Source organism: Punica granatum, chromosome 8 (assembly GCF_007655135.1).
Source record: "Punica granatum isolate Tunisia-2019 chromosome 8, ASM765513v2, whole genome shotgun sequence".
NCBI lineage: Eukaryota > Viridiplantae > Streptophyta > Magnoliopsida > Myrtales > Lythraceae > Punica > Punica granatum.
In genome coordinates, this window is record NC_045134.1 from 6,651,661 (window position 1) to 6,679,045 (window position 27,385).

At 37.4% G+C, this 27,385-nt stretch overlaps 3 protein-coding genes across 7 annotated transcripts; 2 read left to right on the top strand and 1 right to left on the bottom strand.

Annotated features, from left to right (window-relative positions):
• Positions 1 to 506: 506 nt before the first annotated feature.
• On the bottom strand, positions 507 to 2,658 carry LOC116188248 (zinc finger CCCH domain-containing protein 20-like). Its single transcript, XM_031517473.1, has 2 exons — positions 2,206 to 2,658; positions 507 to 1,711 (listed from the first exon to the last, which is right to left on the bottom strand). The coding sequence occupies exons 1-2, from the start codon at positions 2,579 to 2,581 to the stop codon at positions 1,023 to 1,025; spliced, it is 1,065 nt and encodes a 354-aa protein (XP_031373333.1). The 5' UTR covers positions 2,582 to 2,658; the 3' UTR covers positions 507 to 1,022.
• Positions 2,659 to 20,918: 18,260 nt separating this feature from the next.
• LOC116189525 lies at positions 20,919 to 23,875 on the top strand. 5 transcript variants are annotated; one of them, XR_004152410.1, is made up of 8 exons: positions 20,919 to 21,463; positions 21,584 to 21,635; positions 21,729 to 21,773; positions 21,993 to 22,123; positions 22,204 to 22,340; positions 22,452 to 22,580; positions 22,699 to 22,789; positions 22,898 to 23,093. XR_004152410.1 is itself a non-coding variant. In XM_031519215.1 (8 exons), exons 4-8 carry the CDS (start codon positions 22,035 to 22,037, stop codon positions 23,065 to 23,067), a joined length of 621 nt encoding a protein of 206 aa, XP_031375075.1. In that variant the 5' UTR covers positions 20,943 to 21,463; positions 21,584 to 21,635; positions 21,729 to 21,773; positions 21,993 to 22,034; the 3' UTR covers positions 23,068 to 23,875. The 5 variants fall into 5 exon arrangements, 4 of the variants coding, with proteins under 4 accessions (XP_031375075.1, XP_031375078.1, XP_031375074.1 ...); XM_031519215.1 differs by having other exon boundaries at positions 20,943 to 21,463; positions 22,230 to 22,371; positions 22,898 to 23,875; XM_031519218.1 differs by having other exon boundaries at positions 20,944 to 21,463; positions 21,584 to 21,773; positions 22,233 to 22,371; positions 22,898 to 23,875.
• Positions 23,876 to 24,365: 490 nt separating this feature from the next.
• Positions 24,366 to 27,135, top strand: LOC116187074 (serine/threonine-protein kinase Aurora-1). Its single transcript, XM_031515662.1, has 9 exons — positions 24,366 to 24,521; positions 25,149 to 25,265; positions 25,365 to 25,511; positions 25,607 to 25,702; positions 25,896 to 25,991; positions 26,088 to 26,184; positions 26,320 to 26,437; positions 26,528 to 26,600; positions 26,709 to 27,135. Exons 1-9 carry the CDS (start codon positions 24,486 to 24,488, stop codon positions 26,808 to 26,810), a joined length of 882 nt encoding a protein of 293 aa, XP_031371522.1. The 5' UTR covers positions 24,366 to 24,485; the 3' UTR covers positions 26,811 to 27,135.
• Positions 27,136 to 27,385: the final 250 nt, after the last annotated feature.

Below are 27,385 nucleotides of genomic sequence, written 5' to 3' on the forward strand. Positions count from 1 at the left end.
AAGCTTGGATCTGCCCCTATTCACATTATCGACGACGACACCGGTTTCTCGATAGTAAACCTCCTTATCAGTTTAGAATTGCTCGCTAGAACTGCTTTTAAAACTCAACACCTCGATGTTTTCTTCCTTCTTGATTTAGAACCAGCCGGACGGGGCATCGACGGGAACCTCGGCCTAGGACGAAATGAGTGCGGCGTGTTAAGATGGAACTAGAGACTTTGAGTTTTACCGATTGCTACGGCAATAGATTTTCCATATCCACGTGCTTCCAAAACTATCAGCCCGTTGGGACTAGATTATGTCTCATCCGGATCAAATCAGATTTGTAACATCATCAATCTTTCGATTTCGAAGTCCAGATCGGTACACCCCAGTTTCCTCTCACCAGTATCTGACCAAGTCAAGGAAATTTTTACAAAAACCGTCATATCAACATTGCAAAACATCCCGATCATTAACACTTCACCATCTGGATCAAGGAAAAATGCCCCGGAAAACACGACACAGGACCGGAGAAGTGGAATATGTACATTATATTGATCAGTAGGCACAAACACAGGGCTTAGACAATAATGATTCAAAGCAAATTACAGGCAAAAAACAATTTACAAAATTAACAATGATAATGATGATGATGATGATAATAATAATAATAATAATAATTAAGCAAAGCCAGCCGGTAGTCCGTTCTCGTCTTCTTCGGCAGCCCAAATTAATCCCTCCTAGCGCTGTACAATTCCTCCATCGTCGTCTTCACCATCTTCTTCTTCTACATGGAAACAAAAGAGAAAAGCCACCACAAAACAAGACTCTTCAATGGGTCTTGAGCCCCTCTTCCCCTCCAATCATCATAGTATTTACAGTCATCCATGAAAAAAAGTGCTAGAAAGCCAAAATATTCACATCTCAGAAGAATCTCCTCGGGCCGCCGACACCTTCAACCCTCGAACCATCTTCTTCCACAAAAAAAAAAAATTCGTATCCAAAACTCGTTGCTAAATCGGTCTTGCACGACCAAAGTCTCACTTCACCAGCTCGGACACCCACCCAACATCAGGACCAGAGCCAGGAGCGTCCACCAGATCGAGGGAGTTCTCCCTGCTAAGCTTTGCGTAAATCTTGGCCCTGATGTCTCTCCCTGACTCGACCCTCTCCATTGCCGGCTCCTCCTTGAAGGGGCTCTCCAAGAGATCAAACCCACCGCCCAGACCAGATCGCGTTGGGGTGGATGGCATGAGGTTGCCCATGTAAGATCCAGGGCGGAGGGTCGAGCACCGGGTTGGCCCAAACCCAGACGCAAAGTGGGCCCTTTGGCTTAACTTAGCCTTCCCAAAGCTCAATCCCCTCATCGAGGAAACCAGCTCGCTCACGGAATTAAGCCCACTTGGGGACATGGGCGGGGAGTCTGAGGGAGGGGATATAGGTGGGGAGGTCAGGATAGAGGTGGGGGAGGATAGGAAGGAGCCAGGTTTGGTCAGGTGGTGGGTATCGGGACCAAGTCGTCCTGGGGAGCTGTAGTCCGACTCCACCGAGCCGGGGCTCGGCTGCTGAGGCAGAATCCTGAGCTGGTCAGGCGAATGGGCAAAGAAGCAGACACGGCGGCGGCAGTTGGGGCCGTCCTTGCAGGGCTGGGTACGATAGCGATCGGGATGTAGCCAGCACTCGAACACCCCGTGCGCAAACTCACATGAATCTCCCTTCTTACAAACACCTGTGCAACAATCAATCAAAATCGTAAATTTCAGAACGTCGAGACCAATTTTCAATTAGCAAATAATCCTAATCTCCAAGCCATTAAATGGAAGACAAAACTTGCCCACACTCGGAAGTCTCTACATTGATTAGGCAGCTGATAAACATTCTACCCACTATTTCATTTCTTTCCTGAAGAGTCTATTCTTAACGAAGAAAACTTGTCCGTCAATCCGCCATTGATCTATGCCAACCTCAAATCAAGGTTCCGGAAGAAGAAAATGAAACCTCTTCACGGAGAAAGAGAAACATGCATGCTGCAGATTAGCCATTTCTATATTCTCCAGAGCATCTGCTTTCCCCTTAGATCGTCAATATGCATACGATCGCAGTTTCAAACCGATCACCAAACTGATTGTTCGCCATCTATAAGCTTTATCGACACTGATCGCGGTCTCCAATACTAAGTCCGGAAATGGTTCAGCAGATAGCAAAACGAGGCTAGTGCATTACCCTTGCGGAAATCAGGGCACGCGGTGCCGGAGTACTGGAACCGGCGGGGGTCCCTCCGGCGGGCCTTCTCGCCGGGATGGGCGTACGGGCATTCAGTCCAGTCATGGGACCTCCCCCGCGCACACCGCCTCACCTTGAACACGTACATGCGGAAGTGGTCACAGAGGAACTCGTTCAGGAGCTCGGGGTCGGCCTGCTCCGGCTCGAGAGAGTCCGGCTCGTTGGAGGGCAGGTAGCGGTGGAGCGCGGCGAGGTAGTCCCCCGTGGGGCTGGGGACCGAGTAGGGCGAGTGGACTCCGGCCGTCAGATCGTCATAAGGATCCCACGGCGGGATCTGGACAGTCGGATTCGAGCGAGCGACTTCGCCGATCATCATCTCCGTTCACCTTCACAGTTCCTTCTCTCTCTCTCTCTCTCTCTCTCTCTCTCTTTCGCACTGAACTCAACTTCTTCGAAACGCAGAGAACGGCATTTAAAAGGGCGGGGGTTAACAATGGTTGGGTTAAAATCTAACCATGGTTAGGCTCGTAATCGTACCGCCTCCACTTCCACTACGGTTAAGAGCAGCGGTTTTCATATCCTCACCCAGCTGTTTTCCTTTCAATCCACGGCTTCGGAGGAACCGTTGGATGCGTCAGATGGGCAGTGGCTGTTGGGAGATTACGACACAGCCGGGTGAGGATATCGAAACTTATGGATAAGGAAAGGGACTCGGCTCTCGTGGCACTTGAGATCTTATAGGTGGGAGGAGAGGACGGACGGGATGGGGTGTCAATGTCAAATATCACGGGATAAACGGTAGATATATCCTTAGTTTCGGGGGCAAAATCGGAAATAAACATAAATTACTATGGTCATTCGGTTTTGAATTTACCTTTTTACCATTTGCCTCCTCGCTTTGTCCGTAGTTGTTAGAATCGAAATCGGGATCGCACCCTCTAAAGGATCCCGATTCCTAACCACCAATGCCGAGTGTTGTCGATATTGATCATTTGCGGAATGGAATATAGATGCATAACCATATTAAGGATTCTATCTATAAATGGTGTGAGAACGGTGAATGTGTCAGGTTCGATATGCATATCGTGATTTGGATTGGTCCAATAAGTAATTAACGTGTTTTACAAACCAATAAGACCCGTGTTGATCCGTCTGAATAAGGGGTGAAATTTCCTATCAAGGGAATGAATTCTCACGTTTCTAATCAAAGGAATAAATGGCAATGGTTCTAATCAAAGATAAGGTCCATGTCATCAAAGTAAAGAGAGTAATTGGATTTGTACATTTCCATTCAAAGCATATCACGGCAGGAGGACTTCCATATTCCAATAGATTGATGTAGCTATTTCAAGATTGGAAAAAGAGAAGGGTGCCCATTGAGGGAGATTAACTGTATAATTATATTTTTGTAATATTTTTCGCTGCTTTTGGCCATTTTCACCAAAATGGTAGCGAACTATACATTTCTAGGTTGAAATTGCTGATTTTATTTGAAGCAATAGAAATTCTCTTCTCTTTTTTTTTTTTTTTTGTGAAATTACAAAATGACCTTGAATCAATTAACTGACTAATTTTCATTCTAGGAAACCTAGTCTCGCGAGCCCCCTCTTCACAAGCTCCCTGGGCTCGCTTGCTACGCCATCATGCAAACTCCCACAGTATAGCTAGCTCCAGATATGGCTCAAGTAATTGGAAAGCTATTCGAACATGTATGGAGGTGTGGGAGAAAGGTGCAAAGTAGCTAATTGGCAATGGTTCCTCAACTCACTTATGGACTGACCGACCGTTGGATAAGAACATCGCCGCTAAGAAGCCTTATACATGGTCCGATGCCCTCTCAGGAAGACAACCGGTTGGTCAATTCTGTCCTAATAAACAATTAGGACTGGGACTTCACCTCTTTACCCTTCGAACTACCCCAAAACATCCAGGATTTCATTCGAGGCCTTCTAGTGGGATTAAACCATGAAGTACCGGACGCTATTATATGGGGCCCCTCATCAGATGGCAGATACACCTCCATGTCAGCCTATCTCCTTCACCTCAATCATCACGCCAATTCGGAGGAGAAGTGGGATTGGTTATGGAAATGTCCCTCGCATCCAACATTTCATCTAGTTGTGTAGCATGGACAGACTGCCCACGGCAGCTCTCCTGGCTCAACGTGGTCTTCTTGTCTCTCCCTATTGTCCAAGATGTCCGTCTGAGCTTGAAACTACTGAATGCATCCTCCGAGATTGCTCTATTGCTCGTTCCTTCTGGCAACACCTTTAAATTCCTGTGTCTAAGTTGGCAACCTTCACCATTCCTGTCAAAGAGTGGATTAGATTCAATCTTTCCACTATACAGACATTGCACTTACAAATTCCTTGGTGTGTCCTCTTTGCCTTTGCTATCCGGCACCTATGGAAGAACATGAACTCTCTTATCTTTTCCTCGAAACCTCTTCATAGTAACTTGACTGAGCACAACATTCAGGTTACTGTAGAAATTTATGCGGCTGAAATAATGGCCTCCCCCAAACCCAGCTCAATCATATAGGTCTGTTAGGAACCACCGCCTGATGGGTTCTATAAACTAAACTTAGATGGATGTTCGAGGGGCAACCCGAGGTTAGCCGGTGCAGGGGGTCTCATTCGGGATCCCTTAGGGAGATGGATTGTTGGCTATCATATGAATCTTGGGCAGGCAACCAGCCCTATTGTTGAACTAAAAGCTCTTAGGCAAGGGTTGATTATTGCTAGAGACCGAGGAATTGGTCGCCTGATTGTGGAATTGGATGCGTAGTTGGTCTTGAAATGGGTCTGGGGTGACTCTACCAGCAATGCATTAACTAATCTGATCGATGATTGCAGGACACTATGCCAACAATTTGATGTCATCATTCTGAAACATACCTACAGGGAAGCAAACCGAAGTGCAGACCATCTTGCCAACCTTAGTACGGAGCTACCAAATAGCCTTCTTATTTTACATCACTCCCACCTAGCATTAGGAAGCTTTTATTTGAAGACATTATGGGGCTTTCGTTCCCGAGATCTGTAAGCGTATTGTGCATGGATAATTAATTTTAATACATCTCCTCTTTCACCCAAAAAAAAAAACTAATTTTCATTCAAGCTTAGATTTATCATTGACCATGGCATACTTGCAGGCAATATTTCGATCCTATGCACTCGCCCATGTGGAATGTGTTTCCCCATCTGCAAACACAACTCGTGATTCAAAAACCTATGAATTGAGTTGCAATTGTACCAGCACCTGGAAATTTTCTCTGTAGAGTAAAATGCCAATCAACTTTCTGAGATTTGACCCCTAGGCATTTGGTCTAGCTGTAGTGTGAATAGTATTGCACACTTCTATGTTAGATTACAAGGAAGGTAAAGAAGTGAGGAAAAGTTTAATTTTTTTTTTCCCAGAGTTAAGAGTTAAGATGTGAAATTGTTGTATTTATATTGAATTTCGGGGAATATGAATGATAGTATAATATGTGATTTATTTTTATAGAGATGATTGTGAATCCCATAACAGTCATCTCCATTACAATTTCAATGTAAAGTCTTTAATGATCATGACTGTAAAGTTTTAACTCGAGTAAATAATTATAATAATTAACTTTTACAATCTCTATAAATAAATACCGTAAAATATTATGTAAAGTTCGAACTTTACATCAAAACAAAGGATCCTAAGTTCAAATGCCCTTGAGCTCGCTTACACAATCTGTGGTCAATTTTCCTGTCATTAAACTTATATAAAAATATTCACGTCGACCGAAAGAATTAGCGGGATCAAACCCGACCGCTTTAGTTATAAAAGTAATAATTAATAAAGATTAAAAAGAAAAACTCCAAGGGGATCCGAGGCCTTTGATCTTTCAATCTCTTTTTGCGTTTCCCCCAAAAATTTGCTAAATTAGGAGGGCGGCTCATGGAAGAGAGCAGTATCAATTTGAGCTAGCTCCTACATGCTTGCCACGTGTAACTATATATGCCATAATGCTCAGCGTACTATTGATAAGGGGACCAAACCACGGCTTCAATTTGGATTCAACGGTTGATCATTCACATTTCTTAGAGAGACAAAGATATTAATATGTCGGCATGCATCCACTTTGTTGTCGGAAAAAAAATGGGAGCCATTCGATTATAACTATGGGTCTAATTTCATGAATCCAAGTCTGAAACATGCTTATCATCACCAACAAATGTATCGTGATAAGCCACTGCAAAATAATTGTAACCCGATAGTTTTAACTAAGTACGTAGTTTGATACCTAAATTCTTTTGTCAATGAGGCCAAAAGGAAAAATTTGTCATTGAAATTTTGCGTGCAATATTGGTTTAACTTCTTACTCGCTCATTGTGGAAGATAGTCATTAAGATGTTACGCAAATAAGTGAAATGGTGTAAGGTGGTGAATATATTTTATCAAATGAACATATAATAAATATCTCAAACCTCCTACACGTGCGAAAAGCTATTGTGTCGAATTAGTATTTATTTGTTAGCGGTTTTCATAAATTATATTTGATATTTATTTTATTTTTATAATTAAATATTATATATAGATATCATGTATGGTTATTTATGAATAGAGTTAGAATTTCTTTTTTTTTTTACTTTTTACTTTTTTTTGATAAAATTGCCACTTTTGTAAGGTAGCTAGTAATTCTTTTTTATATTAAGTTTGAATATAGAGAATTCCTCTCGTGATTACAATATGAGAAATTATCTTATTATATGATGATTATACAGTAATATAAAAGATAAGTTCACTGAAAATAATAGCATAAATAAGGTATTTATTACTATTATAAAACTAGAATAAGAAAAAGCAGTTTCTAGTTTTATAATAAAAAGCCATTCATTTTATTTTATTTTTACTTTTTTTTTTGCTTTGACCTTCATTTTTCATTGTCACTGCTTACAATGGCGTTATAATCAATTACAGCCACTGAATTAAGATGATGACTGTAATTTATCTAAACAAGCTATTCACTTTAATTCCACCGCAAACTTTCTCTCCTCTTTTATTCGTAACATGTATTGCTTCCCCTGTCTCAATTTTTCCTTTTTAAGCTACATATCAATTTCAGAAAAAAGAAAAAAAAAAGGTATTGTTCGAAAGTCTCTCGAACTTGGCAAATTAATTTCATGCTCCAACTTAAAGAACAAATTATTTTCTTAGCAATATTCTATTGTTTTAATTTGAAGTTCAGTTGGTTAGATTGGATGATTCCATGAGTAGTACGGACCTACGTCTAGCATATATATGTCTGTGTAAACAAAAGATTGGGAACGAGATGAAATCAATGACTGTGCATGCATTTATGTTATTTCGTAAGTGCGGAGACACAATATGTCCCCAGTGGGCCAAATGATATGATGGTTTGCTACCAACTCGGACTTTATGTTACGTGAATATCTGACAATTTTGAAAATGGCAATTCATTATCTGCGCAAAAAAAATTAATTAATTGAATTGAATGAATAGAAGAAGTTCTATCAATTCGATTCCAATCCCCTCGGCAATTATAGTAGTGGCCCCTCCAAAACTTGGCCTCGTGTTATTTTATTTTTTTTATTTTTTTATTTTTTTCTGTTCGATGGTCTTGTCAACTTGTGGGTATCAAAGTCAACATTGTTTATCTTCTCTTTACATCCTTAGAAAGAAACATTCGCGATTGCTCCCTTTCACTGGGACATCTCATGGTTACGAGCCGACCATCTTGTGTCGAAAACGGTTGGGTCGTATGCAACTGTATTGCATCGGCGCTGGCACTCTGCATATTGAAATCAATGCGCTCTAGTAGTGAAACGCATCCATCCTTCACTGAAACAATAATAGACTTGCGGTTACAGACATAAATTTTCGTGAATATGTGAAACATAGAAAAGAAAATGGATGATCATCATATAAAATATTGAAATGAATTTGGTAAAATCTAAACAATTACAGACAAATTTTTAGATAATGATCACTTAAAATCTGCCACTGAATTTTCCAACTATTCAAGATAATGTCGGTGGTCTTTCATGTTGAGAGTTGAATTCACACAAAAAAAATCACGAGTTTATAAGAGATGAATACCACAATACATTAATTCGAACTTTTGGATTGGAAATGAGTTCAATGGATTATAAGCCTAGCTAGTGGTAATTTTACATATCATCAAAGCAACTTATATATTTCTGCGCGCTCGTGTGGGCTCACACTGCGCCAGATTTAACATCGAGAGCAACTAAGGTGCGCCCCGTCTTAGTTCAAGCCGGAATGTGGAAGTCGTGGGCAGTTTGTCTAGTTTAAACCCAAGTGCGGAACTAGTGGCAAGTTCTTAAGGGAAGGTGTCAAGTTCATGAGGCACATGTAGGTTAAGTGTCAAGCCTCAAATTGCCATGTGAGGGCAAGTACTGAGAGTTGAATTTGTTTGACGGTTTAGGAATTTCATAAGTGCATGGACCGTTACAAGTAATAAAGTAGTGAGGAGAGAACTTGACTTAAAATTCTACTAATGTTCAAAATTATCATAACCTAATCGAAGTCAAACAAATTAAAAATCGATTTTTTTATATCAAAGCGCCAAAAATCAATTGGTGGAGACAACCTAGGAGAATAATTTCCCTCAAACTTCGCTAATTTGGTACATTCCATATATTCTTAATTCGATTAAGACTCAATCTACTAGCTTAAAGTTTACAGGTATTTCCTAAATATATATATATATATATATATATATATATTTCTTTTTCTTTTTGCTGACCCAGATGCCCGAGTTTCGACCGGTTAATCATCAGGACTCCGTGAATCCCGGGCAATCTAATATAATATTGTTTATTCGTCTAGTCTAAAATCTAGCTGAACACTTTACTCTTAAGTTCTATGTATTTCTAAAATGTAAAATATGTGATAATCATATTCAAATGAAAAGAAGCATGTCAACAAATTTATGCTTGCATGATAAATAAATAAATAAATAAATATATATATATTATCTTATATCGTAGAGTGTATCTCATAATTGGTTTTCAGGGGCAGAGGTAAACGTTTGGAGTCACGGGAAAAAAGGAAGACCAATTGATGATCAGATTAATGATAATCAATTTCTAAAAACTTCTTTTGGCTGGAATTTCGATCGAAATTTGATCCATGAGTCACATCGCTTATTTTTGGATTAGATGAGGGGGCACTTTGCCAAATTTCATAGGTCGGGTTAATTTCACCTCATAAGTCGGGAGGCAAAGTGCATTTAACCCTAAAAGATGTGCTAAATAACTTTATATCCCAGAGTCATCAAAATTCTAAATAGAAAACCACGAGTATAGAGATTGTGCGTCACATTTTACCATATCGAATTTTTTGATTGGAAATAGGCCAAATAGATTATATGTATAGTGAAAAAACTTTACATTTCACTAATAAAATTTCCAATGGCTCAAGGCCCTTTTAGTTTTGTCTCTTTAATATAGATATAGATAGATGTAAATATAGGTATCAATTTTCAAACTCTATACTAGGTGCAGAGACCGTCTTGATTTAATGGCATAGAGAATCCTCCTTTTACCAATATTCATCAAAGATTGTATTAGATTGGCGGGAGGATTGAGTTACATTGTTGGTTAGCTATCGTGTGCGAATCGTTCAAGTGCTTTTAATTCATCTCTTTATTGTTGCAGTTTATTTTGTAAGATCTTTTGAATATTTGTTTTTTTCTATAATTTTTCGTTTAGTTTCTTACACCTGATTTTTCAGTGATGGTGAAGCCCTTAGTACTTACCGAGCAGGGAAAAGAAATTGTGAGGCGATGTTATTCATAAAATTTGCCCCGATTGCATTTTTTTTTAAATGTTAATTCTTTTCATGCGCTCCCAAACCGCCTAGATTAATTTAATTTGAGAGGTATTGACAAAGCTGCTCAGATAATGAATTCTCTTCATTTAAAAGATTGTACCTTGATACCTTATTCAATTATATGTTTTAATCCATGTTGATTTTTTTATTCATTTAATTTATTTACTTAAACGGATTTATCCTAATGATTAAGGAATAACTCAAGTATCTACTGGATTCAGAATTCGAACCTTATAGAGCCATATGAGCTCTATTGGTGAAATTATACGCTTCGTGTATCGCCGAGAGTTCAGAGAACTTCGGAAATTAGTCAAACCAAGTCTGGATACTTAGGGTTACCAAAAAAAATTATTTATTCTAAAAAAAGACTATTTTTGTTTTTCGAAAAAAAAACGATAAAAAGAGAATAGAGAGAGATCTTACCGTTTGTTTGATTTCACAAATAAATTTTAACTTTAATTTTAACTCTATTTCATTTATCTACAATTCAACAATACAATCATTACTTTCTCTAACTAGTCATTATTTTTTTTACAATTTAACAATATAATCATCACTTTCTCTGAACTAATCATTACTTTGTCTCAATTATTCATTATTTTTTTCAAAATTCAATAATACAATTATTACTTTTTCTCAATTATTCATTACTTTTTTTACACATTTTCTCATAATTCAATAATAGAATCATTACAATCCAATTAAAATTAAAATTCAATTCAATTTAACTTTAAAACCAAACACAATGTCAATGTGCTGCTCATCAAAATTTTGGGTTTAATGCATCTTCCGCTGGATCATCCTCCATCTCAGGAAACGGACGGCTACGGAGCAACCTGAGCCCAATCTCAGCTGCCGTGCTCCTCCCCCTGCCCTGCCCTTCACCCACACCTCCTCTGTCCACTACCGGACAAAAAATCTAAAGCTCCTCGTCCGTACGGATAAAATATCCTGCGGCAGGGGCTGTCGGATCTATCCGTCCGCCACGTGTAAGCGATCCACGTGATGCGGGCCCGGCACTGTCACACGTGGTTGGTGGCGGACTTTTCTGGTTGTGGTGGGGAAGAGAGAGAGAGAGAGAGAGAGGGCGAACTGCTTGACTGACACTCTTCCACTGCATGGATATGGATTGCTTTCCCTCTCGGGATCTTACCTGGCCCCCTCATAATATATATTGTAATCCTTAGGTTAATAAAAAAAAAAAACAATTCTAAAACGAATTTTTTTTCATAACTTAAAAAATACATAACCTTTCAACTTGATAACGATTCTAAAATGACATCAAACTTTTTGTTAGTTTGGATTAATCGATGCCATAGAAGACGCCGACAATCCCAATCGGAAGAGGACTCTGGCGACCCCAATCGAGGGGTTGATGGCTGGGGTGATGATTCCATTTATCGAAATTGTGATAATCTTCAATTTGAGGGTTCTCTCGATTGGTGTCGCTGGCACCGTCTCCTCCGATTGGGGTTATCGGTGCTCTCGTTTCCGTACAAATTAGTGAAAATTTTCTAAAATTATTATCAAATTAAAAATTTATGTATTTTTTTATTAATAAAAAAAGTTCGTATTAAAATTATTAAAATATAAAAAGTTGATTTTTTTTAATTAACCGTACTCTCTGAAAAGAAAAATCTACTTTCATATTTAAAATATTATTTTCTACATTTCATGGTTTTCCTTAGGAATTTGTGTATTTTATGGTGTCCGTTTTCATTCCTCAATCTTTACATTTTCTTTCACTTTCATCCAAATTCTTTGTTTATTGTCTTCAACTCAACGTGTTTTTCTTTGCAGTATATGGAGTTGAGGCCGACTTCAACAACCCCTACATCAAGCAAGGCCAGACCTTCTAAGATTGTTGACGACCTCTCCTTAGGCTGAGATTCTGTATCGGTCCTTTAAACCCTCTTCCTCTTCGGTTTCCTTTATGTCTCATCATATTAATTTTTTAAAACTACTTTTTTTATGAGAATAATACGATGCTATAGCATTTTTATCAAAAAATCAAAGTTAGAATTCAAGGATCAAAACACATAATGTCAAGAATACGGATATATAAAAAATAATAATTAGGATAAATGTGAAAAAATATTGAGGTTCAAAATAAAAATCCCCCCATTTTATGCGTTGTTTTGAGTTCCATAATAGGAGAAATTATATATTACTAAATAAAATTAAAAAGAGAGTAGTAAGGAAAACTATCATTTTCTTCTTCATATTTGTCCTTTCTAACTTTTCCAAATTGATTTCAATTAGTTATAATGCTTTCTTAACTCTAAGGTTGTGTTTGATACATATAAATTGAAAGGATTGGAATGAATAAGATACTTCATCCTTTTTCTCATTTCTTTCTTTATCGTCTCTTTTATGAGTTGAAAATAACATTTCTATATTAGGGTGATTTTTTCTCTCCAACTTGATTGAATAATGTTTCTTTCGAAAAATCGAAGTGCTGTTTATTCCATCATTTCAACTAGTTTTTTTTATTCAAGTATGTTCTTTGAGATTCATATATTTAATCAAGGGCACACATATATAAGGTTTATAAAAGAAAGATTATGCGTGTTACCATACATAAAGGTACGTAGTTGTGAAGTTTTATATGAAATAGAACGATATTTTCAAAATTTAAATATTGAAAAATAATAAAATAAGTTTCATACTTTTATATAATGTATATATTATTTCATTTAAAATAATTTTAATTGATATTTTTTCAATAAGATTCGAGTTCCTCTATGACTCTACTTTCATTTATGTTGATTGGCTTTTATATTCTGCATTATCCTTTATGATATATTTTTCTTTTTGCGTGACTGAGCTTATAAATTACCTTCTCATGGCACACCAGTTGATTAATTTCGATCTCGTACGGAATTCTCAATCTCTTAGAGACATTATGAAGAAGTGTAACTTTTTAGGTCCACCGTACGGTCGTAATGTCTCTCAATATAATTAATAGTTATAAGTAATATACTGTTGTCGATAATTAATTAATAATTTCTTTTTCACGGGTGTGATTTCACTTTTTTTCTTTTCTTTCTTTTTTCTAAATTGGGGGAAACTTTTCTAAAAAGAAAAGGAATTTAGAATATTGGAACATTATTGACTCTTTGTCCGAAATAGTCTTGCTTTTGTAACTATTTTCCACAATAATCTTCCTTGCAAACTATTTCCCAGATTAGAGTTAAGTTGAGTTAAATTTTGATTTTAATTTACTTGTAATGAATTATATTATTGAATTATGAGAAAAAGTGTGAAAAGGTAATAAATAATTGAGAGAAAGTAATGATTATGTTGTTGAATTGTAAAAAAGTAACGAATAGTTGAGAGAATTTAATATTAAAAATTGAATTGAATAGTTAAAAAAATTTTAAAAATGAAAAAAAGTAATGATTGTGATGTTGAATTGAAAATAAGTGGAATTGAGTTGAGCTGAGTTGAAAATTTTTTTAAAAACAAACACGCTCATAATCTTTCATTTGCTTTTGAAGTCCTTGAAACTTTTTCATTATTTTAGTTTAAGTCCCCCTCTAAAACCCATAAAATAGAAAATAGAAAATAATAATAATATATGTATATATAAATAAAGAGACAAGGATAAAATTACAAGGGGTGAGGGCTGGTGGGGGCCCATAGGATGGGGAATGCAATTGTTTGACTTGTAAATCATGCTGAATCAAAAAATACTTCAATTTGAATCGAGGTTATAAATCCAATTGTTAGATAAAAATAATCATGTTCGGCTTAATTGGATGCAATTGTTATGATTCAAACCATAAATAAAAATCAATTTCAGTGGATATTAGTATTTTCATTGTTTTGTTTTTCAAATTTTTGAGTTGCTTAGCTTATTTTATTTATTTTAGCAATTTTTCATTTTTAGAAAATCAATTTAAAGCGATTTGGTTCGGGAACTGTGATTAATCTAGTTGAATACAACAAATCATTAATCACATTGCTTTTTAGTTAAAAATCACATTGAATAACAATTGTTTGAGGCTCAATAATTTTTTGTCAAATACGATTTGGCTGTGCGATTTAGTTGAATTTTTTTGGTTTTCTTTGTACATACCTTGGATCCAACCCAAGATGAACGACCACAACTCCGGATGGTGTAGATCAGAATAACCATATTCTTGTAATTTATATGGCTGATTTTTTTTTTCTCGCGAACTGATTAAGATTCGAACTTATTACTCGAACCGAATCGGACCTTTCTTCTCAATTTGATATGATTTTTCTAATATTAGGGAATCGACTAAATATTTAGAAATTATTACTCATCCACTATGAATGTGGATGAGTAACAATCGATAAAAGTCCATCTAAGTGGGAATTGGGTGGTCTGATAGAGGTCAATTTTATGCTTTTATACATTTTAATTGAATGTTCATACCGATCCAATATATATATATATTGTTACAAGGAAAGTTCATGAGTCTAATATTATGAAATAAAAATCCTAATAACTAATAAAAGAACACAAATAGTCCCATTGAGTATTAAATTTGACACATCCACCTAATATTTTTTTTAATTCTATGTATTTTTGAATTTATGAATTTATAAATATTTGAATGGGACCTAAAGTATAACAGTAATATAGTTTCAGGGACTTTGCAAACAAATGAAAGATTGTATAAGACTATTGTGGGAAATATTTTGTGGGGAAGATTCTTAAGGGAAATACTTTTAGAAACGAGAATATTTTGGCAATAGACTCAACATTATCCATGTCGTGATACAAATGTATCCATCTACCCATAAAGAAGCAAGAGTACTCTTGTCCCACTTTATTGATTTCCTATTCCTAGTTGCTAGAAACCCGTATGCGGGACCAACCCCACTCAAGTTGGCAGCCATTAGATTGGATTGAAAGCAGTCTCATCCGTAGTTTTGGTACTTTGATCCCGGCTAGAGAATGTCCTCACCTAATCATCATCTAATCGAAATTAATTGTTGGTAGCCACGAAAATTTATTACTTCTTCAATTTCTGCCTTAATTATTTTACAACTTTATTATGGCAATCAGTCCGTATGTATGTACAAAATTATATCAGCTGGACTGGTATTAAACGTTGACAATACTAGCGAATAGTTTTTTTTTTTGTGTGGACATTCGGATAATTCATTGTAAAAAAAAAAAAGGATGTGAATATAGATCTCAATTAGACATTTTTCATATGACCTTTAAGAAATTAGGGTTTTTTTTAACGCCTCGGAGATCAACTATATATCTAGAGTAAATATGAAGAGATTAAAGATTGATTTTCATTTGTAGGAGGGAATATTCTCAGGTCAACAAGCCTTTTTTTTTTTCCCCTTTATATGTAAGCTAGAAGCTTATTTATACAGATATAACTTTATCCAAACAAAGTTTAGGAGATAATGAAACAAAACCAAAAGCAACAATTATATTGCGTAGCTCCTAGTCTCTACTTTCTAGTCCTAAGCTTCCTTTAGGCTTAAGGCTTTAAATTATGTATGATTTTTATCAAAGGAGGCTCTCTCTATAGATCACATTATTATTTTCAAAAGTAGGCTTATAGACTTGCCAAATAATTGAATCTTCTATTTCAAATATACAGAAAGAAACAATTTAGCCCACCTAATCTGTATAGCTATATATAATATATTACATAATATATAATGCATGAGTTATAGCCTGATAAACCAATCTTCACATATCCTGGAGATTTAAACCCACAACTCCCCATTTTCCGACTCTTTCATATATGTTTATATTTGAACTTAACATTAATTAGTTCTGACGGTTTAAGGAGAGTCCGTAATTCGCGCCTATAGTAAGATATACCAATAAGACAATATAGAAAGAATGTCCTGATGCACACAAGAAAAGTATATAAAACTGCATGCTGTCATATTGATGCGTTTGGATTCTCAGTGCAATGAGATGAAAGGAGAATATCAGGAGCCACAATTCGTGGTTCTGCTCCCAGATTTTTTGTATGCTATCCTTTCGGTTGATATCATATAGATATGCGATTTAACATTTGACTGCAGCTGATTTGTCTCGATATATATATATATATATATGTATATGATAGTTTTTGCGTTTGATTTGATAGTTTTTGTCCAATACCCTGCTTTATCCCGTAACCTCATCGGATCAAATTATGGTCACGCTGCAGATAATTATTTATTGTACTACTACTACCAATAGTTTTTCCTTTTTTTGGTAAAAACTAATAAATTCTAATAGTTCCATAATGGGGAGAATAATGATGGAAGTGCGTGTTGCAATGTGATATCCAGCAAAGCTGAAAAGGGCCAACCCTAGATGTCGTGTTTTATGGCGTAGTCGATGAAACGAGGACGCAAGCATAGTTTTAATTAGCTTCAAATCATAATTTGATATATAGTACATCGCATTACTTTCTCACCAATCCATTCCACTTTTTCTATACTCAAAGGGGACGCCGGATAACACCTCCAAAATTTTTTACATTTTAAAAACTACTAAATTCTAATAGTTCCATAATGGGGAGAATAATGATGGAAGTGTGTGTTGCAATGTGATATCCAGCAAAGCTGAAAAGGACCAACCCTAGATGTCGTGTTTTATGGCGTAGTTGATGAAACGACGACGCAAGCATAGTTTTAATTAGCTTCAAATCATAGTTTGATATATAGTACATCGCATTACTTTCTCATCAATCCATTCCACTTTTTCTATACTCAAAGGGGACGCAGGATAATACTCCCAAGAATTTTTACGTTTTAAAAAATATTTGTATATAATTATTCAAATTTTAACGAAGTTTCTTATATTCGCTCCCATTAACTCGATTTTTCTATTCATCTCCTCAAAGATCTCGCCACTTATCCTAAGTAGGTCCCTATTTGTACCCCGAGAAACAGATTTATCCCTCAGTATGGATAGCGATTAAACAACTAATAATATATCCTTCGGTTGCACGCGGAAGGGAAAGCTGAATACATCGTGATACTTGATTAATAACAGGAATTGAATGAATTTACCCCAGCTAGTTTTGCTATCAAATTTTCGTTTAATGAGATAATTAATTGGATTGTATCTTAATAATAAGTTGATGGGCAACCTCTACAATTCAATAGTCTATAATGTATATATAAGTACATATATTTTTGGAGAATAATGGATATAAAACCATATATACAGAATATAGGGCAAATAAATGGAACTAATTTATTTATAGCTATAGTGCACCAAATAATTGATTTGCATCTTTAACGGAAAAGTCGTATACATATAAATACCGCATTTGGATCAAAAGGACAGGTCCATGTATCAGATAAATTGGCTTGTTATGTCCCGTCCACAATTTGACAATGGGTGCTGGTTGCACTAGTAAATATGGGCAGGCTCCCAGCAAATGAGCCTTTCTAAGTAAATTTATTGTGTGCAATTTTTTTAAATTTTTTTAATAAATAATAGAAGTGCATAGGCCTAATGTAAAAAATATAATTAATTACGTAATAAATAACACCGGTAATTTCATTAGAGGAATTGAGATTGAAACCCTCTACATTACTATACGAAGGAGTAAATTTCTTATAGGTTTAATGAATACCTTAAACTTCTAGTTTTTAATATTTACGTAGATACTTTCAGCTTTAATAAATTTATTAAATAAATGCTTTAAGTGATTTTGTTTAAATAACTTTCTTAAATTTTCATATTTATTCAGATAAACTTGATATTGGTCCAGTCTATATTGTTTCACGATTAATTAATGTAGGACCGTATTATTATTTCTCCTTCATGACAAATATATTATACTATTTTTCTTTATGAATATCATCATCATATTTGGATTAGGATGAGAAGTGATTCCCCACCCAACACATGATTCCGTCAAAAAAGAATGAGAAGATATCACACACACATATATATATATTAAAGTATATTACAAGTTGCACGAAAGAAATATCATATTGGCGGACTCTTCCTATGATCTTTACTGACGTAATTCGCACGTCTTTGCATTATCAGTGGATGATCATTAACTTTTTCACCTAAAAACCATTTTGTGGGTTAGGTTGTCCCGGTCAGAGATACGATTGTTTAGATCCGTAGCACAGTATTATAGTCACCATTTGTCCTCCATCGTCGAATTCTCAACTTTTACGAGGTTGACACACTTCTGTAATCCCGATCATGCACCCTTGAATTTCATCTATCGCTGAAGAGTCGCCATGACCCCGTGTCACCATCGAAGGATCTGTCGCAAACAGTCCAAAATTCAAAATTTAAGCCAATTCAAATTATGTTAAGATGGTGATCAGCTTTCAAGATTTTGGCTTAACTGCTGCTGGAGTTCATGCCTACTCTACGCGTTACATTATACATATGATTTGATTTAAAACTTCATTAAATTTAATGGAAGTAACTTATTAGGTTGTGTTTGATTTTAAAATTGAGTAAAGCTGAGTTTTGATTTTAATTGATTTGTAATGATTTGTATTGTTAAATTATGAAAAAAAGTGTGAAAAAGTAATGAATAGTTAAGAGAAAGTAATAATTGTGTTGTTAAATTCTAGAAAAAGTAATAAATAGTCGAGAGAATTTAGTATTCAAAATTGAATTGAATGGTTAAAAAATTAAAGAAAAAGTGGAAAGTAATAATTGTGTTGTTGAATTGAAGATAAGTGGAATTACGTGGAATAGAGTTAAAAAATTTTAAAAACCAAACGGCCCTTAATGATTAGGATCAAGACAATGTCCAAATGATATTATTATTATTTTTTGGTAAAGAAATGATATTAATTTTATCCAATAAGTTGAGAGTACTTGTAATTTTGTTGAGGAAAATGTTTAAATACTTGATCAGAATAGCAATATAATTATCAAGAAATCATGCAGGAGAATACTTCTTATTTGGCCACTTACACGACTTGTGTAGCCTGATTAATCCGTCCCTTGAGCTTGTATGATGTTCGCATGCACCATGAGAAATAAAGGTGAAATCTGAAATCTGTCGTTATCAATATATATATATATATATATAAATATCAATGAAAATAATAATATGTAATGTGGATATTTTCATATATTAAAGGTGAGATTAAATGGAGAGAAGGATAATCTGGTCTCCACAGTTTTATATCTTTTATATTTATAATAATGAGATAATTCTACTAAAGTTTAATGATAAAAAAAAATTATCAGCCATCATAGTTATTTTAACGTGATAATCACCCTAGAAGGACCTATAATAAAAAATAGTTGGATAACTAACCAAATTAATGAGTCTGCTATGGAGTTTACTGAGGTCTTCTTGCTCAGAATCTCCTCGGACCATGATTTGCGGCTGCTTGTTCACCCCCATTGTCGGCTCAGATGCGACATTAGATGAACCTTAATTGGCAAACTACTTTGAAAATAATTATATTGATTGATTGAAGAAGAGGTGGAGCTTATCTTTTTGGCTTTATCTCTAGATTTGACCATTTCTTTTTTTTTTTCCCCTTAATTCTTGTATTTTATATTCTTTTAATAATCTTGCCATAGTATCCTGCCTAAATTCTATTGTTTGTGTTACTGTGCCTAGGCATCGTGTGATGGAACAGTAGGAGATGCAATCAAATTAATTAATTTGACCATTAGATCAAATTCGAAATCGTCGGGGCCGAAAAACCCTTTAGAAATATATTACCAAATCATTGGACAAGCACCAGTGCTACATAGTATATGTAATCACAACGGATTAATATACAGTGTCAAGACAAGCATATAACTTATTTATAAGAATATTTCTTCGATAACAGGTATGCGAAGAGTATACAGCATTAACTCAAACATTTTCCAACTAGTCAACTTGTCCTACACTTGCCAAATCTATGGGCGGCCATGGACCACAGTTCTATTTCTTTCCCGATTACGGACCGCGGTTTATCTATGAACGTTGATGTACATTTGCATCCTATGGAATTAAAGCCAACCTATTTGAATTAGAAAAAGTATGGTTGAGCACACCGGCATTTAAATATCTATTTAGTGTTGGGACTTTTTTGTTTTTTGGTAAGCTGGACGGAGCCAAAACTCGAACGAAAGGAAAACAATGAAAAGAAAAATTACATCAAGCAAGATCAGGATGAGGTAGCTCCAACCTTAGAAAAAATCACATCGAGCAAAAATTAAATATCTATGTATCGTTGGGACTTTCTTCAGCCTATTTGGAAACCGGTTCAACCTCAGAAAGGAACATAACATGTGGCACTACGTCACTTATTTGTGGAAAATTGGAAAATGTTGAAGAAATTAGTTGAAAGTTGAAAATAAAATAGGGTGTTTGACTACGATGGCTGGGTCAATTCCCGGGTGGGCCCGGGGATCAAAGTAATAGCCCAGCCCATGGGTCCTACCTAAATGATCGGTCATCCGTATGGCCCGGATCGAGTTCGAGAATTATTATCGTTGCAAATTGATTCCGTTGGTACCCCCATAATTTCTTAGAAATAATAAGGTTTTAATTAATTAATTAATCTTCCTGTTCACCAAATAATAATAATAATCTGCCTTCCTTTCTAAACCGCACTTCCCTAAACGAATGCAAATTAAATGACTGAGACACTCTAATGGGGCCCTTAGGGTTGTCGACGGGACCGCAGTTCACGCCGGCTCAGCCGTAGCAGGTCATGGCCAATGGAGGCTTGCATTGGTCTCCGTTAGGCCTTCTGCCGTCATGTCAGTCCGAGCTTGCATCAACTGAAGCCGGCTCATTTCTCGTTAAAGCCCAGCCCAATTAGTCCTTCAATTGGGCCCAAAAGCACTTTCATCTATAAATAATTTTTAAAACCGGACTGAACATCGAAACGGTCGAGACATGGATTTTCGGCTTTCTTTCTCTTTTCTACTGTCCTATAATGGCTTTGCTCTACCTCTTGAACTCCTACCTCTTTCAATTGAACTTAACCTCTGGTATTTCTCCCCTGCCCTTATCTGACTTCAACCTTAAAGAAGAAAAGGAAGAAAAGTGAGGAAATCCAGATAGTAGCGATCCAATCCTAAAAACCACTGCCTATACAAGGTCACTGATGGTCTCTGCCGTCACCGGCAACATCCTCTCGGTCGGTAGTGGTCGGCATCGGGGACACCCCCGCTTATCTTTCTCTCCCTCCCCGTTTAGGTTCCCCCCCCCCCCCAAACAAAACCGGGTTGAAGAAACTAGGGCCGGTTTGGTGCCGGTCCGATTGGGTCAATGAATTTTCAGAAAATCGTCCGGTTCTCATAGGTTCAACCGGGTTTGACTTGCAGTGCAAACAGAAAGAATCCGTCCGCAAATTGCATCGGTGGGCCATCAATCTCCTCCCTCTGCGAACAGCTCCGATCGCCGGACGGTGCTCTACTGGAGCTTTGACGCCGCGACTTATCATCCGTCCGCTGCCCATGGTGGTGAGTACACTCGATTGACCTTCTCTTCCTTGCTTGTTCCCCGAGAAATCGAAGAGAAAGACGGGGATTTTGATAGTAATTTGTCCGCTCACTCTTACCACTCAAATGATCTCTCTGAAGAAATCGTTATCGGATAGAAGTTCAGGATCACTCTTCTCGCGTTAATTACGAGGTAATCGGGCTCATATCTTAAGCAAATGAGAAAACTTGATGGCTTCTGAGCCCTAATCTCGTGGATTCTGCTCCGCATATTCATCGGCTGCAGCCACAAATTTCTATCGAGGCAGATTGAGATTTCATTTAAGCCAAGGTATTTGGGATGCAAACCTTGGGGAAAATGAGAATATGTTCTGCCCTGATTACTCATTGGCATGGCTGCTCTTGTCTGTAAATGAATCACTATGAATTGATTCATGCATCCTTGCTCACTGTTCCACCATTGCACATTTGTTGTGATTCCCTTGGAATTCTTAAGTAAATTGAGCTTTGCCTTTGTACGATTTTTCTCTTATATTTCCGATGTTTTCAGGTTATTGAAGTCGAGTCAATTTGAGTGCTGCATAAGTTGAGTATGAATGGTCATTCCTTGAACAGTTTTCTTGTTCTCCTTGGCCTTCTCGGCTTCATTAGTGGCAGCTTCTGCTCCAGCCACGTGAATTCGTAAGTATAGTTGGAAATTGGAACCGATAATTACTTCGTGTTGATTGTGTTTTAAATTAATGGTCATATCTATATGGTAGCTGAAAGCGTGCTTCGACAATTGAAGCAGCGTAGAGGCCAGAATCTTGAAGGCTGAAGAAGAGCTATGGGAGGAATCTTTACCTCTGAAAGCAGGTTCTCGGGTTTATAAGTTGGAAGGAATCAAACCGAATACGTGGTATGAAGTGAAGATATCATACCCAGCTTCTGTATGTCAATGTATTGCTGCTTCATACGTTTGCCAATATAGCATTTTATATAGTCATATTCATCAGTCTCTTTCATGTAGATGCCTGCTTTCTTCTCTTTGCAACTAGTGAGAGGTGATTCAGAGTCGGGAATGAACCTGAACAGAAGACTTCTTAACACCGAAAAGATAATCTTTAAGACAGAGAGCCTTGACGTGATTCAGAAACAGGTCAGGCAAAATATCTCTGTTCCCATCTTTTATGGTATTATCTGAAGGAAGATTCAATTTTTTCTTTTTTTGACAAAATGTCAGATTCGATTGTTCAAAACGGAAATTTGGTTCACAGGGTGGAATTAGCGTCTTGGTCACTGTGGAACCAGAGGGAGTCGTTGCCTTAAAGAACGTTCGAGAAAGAGAATTCATAATTTTTAACATCGGTAACTAATTTAACAGCCACCCTTGACCATCTCATTGTTGCAATGCTTCTCACTCGTAGCATGTTTCTCTTCCTATTCGCTGACAATTTCTTACTTTTCTCGTGGCAGTTTGTAACGAGCTCTTACTGGGCATCCCTCAACAAGTCTGGTGGGTCGTACTACTTGTTCTGCTCTGTCTCGTGGCCGCCTTCATAATTCCGCTGTTCCTGCCACCATATTTACTGCCCAGAAATCATACTCGAGTCTCGGAGCATCAAAATGACCCTAAAACGTCTTAGAAGGCAGATATCCATCTTAGTTGGATCATGCCGTTCCGTCTTCTTTAGGCTGTGAGAAGGCATTGGGCTCCGTCTTCCAGTTCATGACACTAGCAGCTGCATCATCATGAACTTCAGGTCGTTCAACTTAAATCTTGTCTTCTTTTCCTTGTTTAACTCGGTTAGGGTGTTTTTTTTTTTCGCTGAATAATGCATAATTTTTATTAATCAAAACGAAGAGGAAGCTACATAGTTACCAATGTTCGGATATCCCTGGAAAATACAGAGAGTGTTAAAATTTGACTTTGAGCCGAATTGGCCTAGATCATGAGCCAGAGTGTTATCCAACCTTGGAATCCATGAACATTTCCAGTCTATAAGGCAGTTCAGAATAGAAATAATATTTGATACTAAGCTCCTAATCTCCCACGGTGAGGCGTGTGGGTGCAAAATGGCATCTACTAGCATTAGTGCGTCACAATGAAGCCAGATCTTCGTGAGTCCTCTTTCTGCAGCTATTGAAAGTGCAAGGAATGTAGCTCAGGTCTCTGCTTGAAGTGGCGTGTCCTCGTGTGATATTTTGAACCATGAAAGTGTTGAAGGACTACGTGGGTGTTGAAGGACTCCTGATAGGCATGAGGTGGTATTTCGCCAGGACGCGTCCGTGCTGATGATGCTCCAATCGGGGCCTGAGGGTTCTAGTGAAGGTTCGAGTTGCAAGGTGTTTTTGAGTTGTTCTGTATTAAGCAAATTGATGCCCTTTGCATGACTTTGTAAAAGAAATGAGACGTAGTTTAACCTCGAAGAATAATTTTTGACGATGTGAAAATTTGCCGGTGTCAGCTGTCTAGCATTGTTGGCCCAATCCAAATGGTTCGGGACGGCAAGCGTGTCCGAGTTAGTTGAGTGAACATATTATTGACCAAAAGAAGGAAGGGATTCAGTGAACCAATTCCAAGACTAGCTTCAATCGTATTCGTCTGCGAGCCACATCGACAACGAGACACGAGTTTAAACCATTTCGAACCCGATAAAATCACAATGTGCAACGATATTTACTCTGTGCGACAATATCTTATATGTTCTAAGATGGGAACGTTCAAATAAAAACAAAAGGCAAACACGAATGAAAAATATTAGGAAAGGAGGAATATAAGACAAAAATAAACGGCAGGGTGACATGTTATTAAAGTCAATTAGCCAGCTCAGACAGGGGACGCTCCCCTACCCTCCAATTTTTCAAAAAGGAAAATCTCGAATAATACTGCGCCACGTGTCCTCACGTAGGTATTCGACCGTTGCGAGAGCCCATTCAAACAGAACCCATTAACCCTCCCCCTGCCCCTTCCCCATTCTCCTTCGACGTACGATCTCTTCTTCGCTCTCTTTCTCCCTCTGCAAGCGCGTGATTCTCTCGCTAAGATCGTATCTGCCTGCAAATGGCCATCGCTGCGGAGACTCAGCCACCGGAGAAGGTAAGCCCGTCGGAATCTCAATTACATTTGCGTGCTATTCTTGGTCTCCCGATTGCCTCTTGGGGTTTTCTGTGGCAATCGGTATGGAGGCACCTCTGATCGGTCAGCGCGGTTTGTTTTCTGTGGATCTGGATGGATTCTACATGATTTCGAGCTCCGTCATCGTAATCTTGAGCTTCGTTCTAGGGGTTTTGCAATTGCTGCGACTTGTAGGGTTAGGTTTTGTATCGCTTTGCCAAAATTGGAGCTTTTCTATCTCAGTGAAATGGTCATGTCTTTTATTTCTGGGCGTGCTGAGCTGAAGTTGACCTAACCAATTGCATGTGTTCGAGAAAAAGGAGGGTAGAAATATTGACTTTTGGTTCATTTATAATTGAACACAGAACATTGGCTAAAGTCGGCGTAATTCTGCTAAGTTAGCTTCAGAAAAGATCAATCAAGAGAATTTATAGCTTAATTTGGGCCTGCCGTCATTAGAGATTGAAAGTTGAGAGCAACTTCTGTTTTCCTCATGCAGTCGCATGATTCATGTTCGTATATACCATAAAATTTCCCGACAAAGTGTTTGGGATTTGTATGGCTGATTATGCTGAGATTCATCTCTGATGATCCAATTGTTGGTCACAGGTTTCTTCGGAGGTTCCTGCAGCTGAGAAGCGGAGATGGACCCTAAATGACTTTGACATTGGAAAGCCTCTTGGACGGGGAAAGTTTGGTCATGTCTACTTGGCGAGAGAGAAGAGGGTCAGTGATCTTCCGACCACTTGGAGCCTGTAGTGGTTTATAGAAACTGCTCTGTCATGGTTGTATGCAATCTAATTCGCCAATTCGTTTGTGAAACAGAGCAATCATCTAGTAGCACTCAAGGTTCTCTTTAAAAACCAACTGCAACAGTCTCAGGTTGAGCACCAGCTTCGCCGGGAAGTTGAGATACAGAGCCATCTTCGCCATCCCAATATTTTGCGGCTCTATGGTTATTTTTATGATCAGGTACCTCACTGAAGCAGAACTGGTTATAGATCTGCAATCATTGCGTATTTCTCTTGAACTGCCAATGAAATAAATGCGTACTCTCTATATTGCAGAAACGAGTCTACTTGATCTTAGAATATGCAGCCAAAGGTGAACTATACAAGGAACTCCAGAAGTGTAAATACTTCAGTGAGAGACGTGCAGCAACTGTGAGTAGGACTTTCAATGCAATTCATTTAAAATTTCTAATACTAGCTAAATTTTGACATAGGGAATTTGGATTTAAGATGTACTTTCAATGAGCTGTCTTTGGTTTTAAGTTAGTTGCATTCTCAAGTAGCATTTATCTCCATCAGAAAAAACTGAGTTCCAGTTCTCCTGTTTTTTTTTGTTGTCAATCAGTATGTTGCATCTTTAGCTCGGGCTCTCATATACTGTCATGGAAAGCATGTCATTCACAGAGATATTAAGCCAGAGAACTTGTTGATCGGGGCTCAGGTAACATGAATGTTCAATCTCATTTCTAGTTCAGCTGTTGAATGAAAACATGCATTGTCTTAAAAACTTAAAATTTCTTCTTTCCTGTGTCATCAGGGTGAACTCAAGATAGCCGACTTTGGGTGGTCGGTACATACATTTAATCGCAGACGGACAATGTGTGGCACACTGGATTACCTTCCACCAGAAATGGGTATATTTTCTGATCGATGAGACATTGTATTACCACAAATTGGGATTCGAGCTAGGAAAAACAAGTGATGGTTTCCATGCTCATAAGAATTCACTTGACCCCTTCTTTTTATACATTTCTTGCTATTAACTGCAGTGGAGAGTGTAGAGCACGATGCAAACGTAGACATTTGGAGCTTAGGAGTTCTTTGCTATGAGTTCCTTTATGGTGTCCCACCTTTTGAAGCAAAGGAACATTCTGACACATATAGAAGGTAAACCCAGTGGATATCAAGTAGAGATGGTCGAGCTTATAATCTTTTGGTACTTTAGTAATTGTAATCAACGATAACTTCCCTTACCAGGATTCTGCAAGTGGATCTGAAATTCCCTCCAAAGCCGATTGTATCTTCAGCTGCAAAGGACCTCATCAGTCAGGTTTGTTCGTCTCCTCACTCAAAGCAAGCAACGATGGCTAGTTTTAAGTCACTTTAGTACTGGACAAAATGGCTAACTCTCTATTCTTTGTCATTTACTCTTTTATAGATGCTTGTCAAGGACTCTTCCCGACGCCTCCCATTGCACAAGCTTCTTGAGCACCCGTGGATTATTCAAAATGCCGAGCCTTCTGGAATCTACAAGTTCTAATTCCTTTCACTCAACCAGTGTAATTACAAGGCTGCAGATCAATCACATCCTTTTCAAGCAAACATTTGAAGAGCTGGGAACCCGAGAGAAATGATATGGGAAGAAATGTACCTTAAGATTACTTAGTGAAGTCTATATTGATCTTTGCTAAGAAAAACATTACTTTGGGAATATTAAACCCCGTCTGCAGTCAATCAAACTCTGTAAACATATCAATTGCTATCATATTCCATTCATCAATTCATTTGAATTGCGGTGAGTTGTATAAGAGTAGTAAAATTCGTAGCGGCATCAGTATTTGTCTCGACATATGTGAGTGCTGGAATATTTGCTTCTCCAGTGCACTTTGTTATAGTATGTGCATCAGAAACAAATTTCAAAAGCTGCACTTATTGAGAAAGATTATCAATATTTGATGCAGATTCTGGATTTGCTCCTTAAGCTTGCAAAATGAGTCGTGTTACGTAATACCAGTGGATTAAAGTCCACCGAGCTTTGATCAAACTTGCAAATCGATTTCGAAGAAACTGAACTATCATCTTGCTAGTGTACATCGATAATGTGGATGAGATTAT

What these genes read in the sequence shown, in the direction of transcription:
- LOC116188248 (XM_031517473.1), bottom strand. Translation starts at nt 2,581, where the DNA reads ATGATGATCGGCGAAGTCGCTCGCTCGAATCCGACTGTCCAGATCCCG. An exon ending in GTGCCCTGATTTCCGCAAGG is followed by an intron (nt 1,712 to 2,205) that starts GTAATGCACTAG and finishes ATTGTTGCACAG; the next exon opens with GTGTTTGTAAGAAGGGAGAT.
- LOC116189525 (XM_031519215.1), top strand. Translation starts at nt 22,035, where the DNA reads ATGAATGGTCATTCCTTGAACAGTTTTCTTGTTCTCCTTGGCCTTCTC. An exon ending in TGCTCCAGCCACGTGAATTC is followed by an intron (nt 22,124 to 22,229) that starts GTAAGTATAGTT and finishes CGACAATTGAAG; the next exon opens with CAGCGTAGAGGCCAGAATCT. An exon ending in AGATATCATACCCAGCTTCT is followed by an intron (nt 22,372 to 22,451) that starts GTATGTCAATGT and finishes TCTTTCATGTAG; the next exon opens with ATGCCTGCTTTCTTCTCTTT.
- LOC116187074 (XM_031515662.1), top strand. Translation starts at nt 24,486, where the DNA reads ATGGCCATCGCTGCGGAGACTCAGCCACCGGAGAAG. An exon ending in AGACTCAGCCACCGGAGAAG is followed by an intron (nt 24,522 to 25,148) that starts GTAAGCCCGTCG and finishes TGTTGGTCACAG; the next exon opens with GTTTCTTCGGAGGTTCCTGC. An exon ending in ACTTGGCGAGAGAGAAGAGG is followed by an intron (nt 25,266 to 25,364) that starts GTCAGTGATCTT and finishes TTTGTGAAACAG; the next exon opens with AGCAATCATCTAGTAGCACT.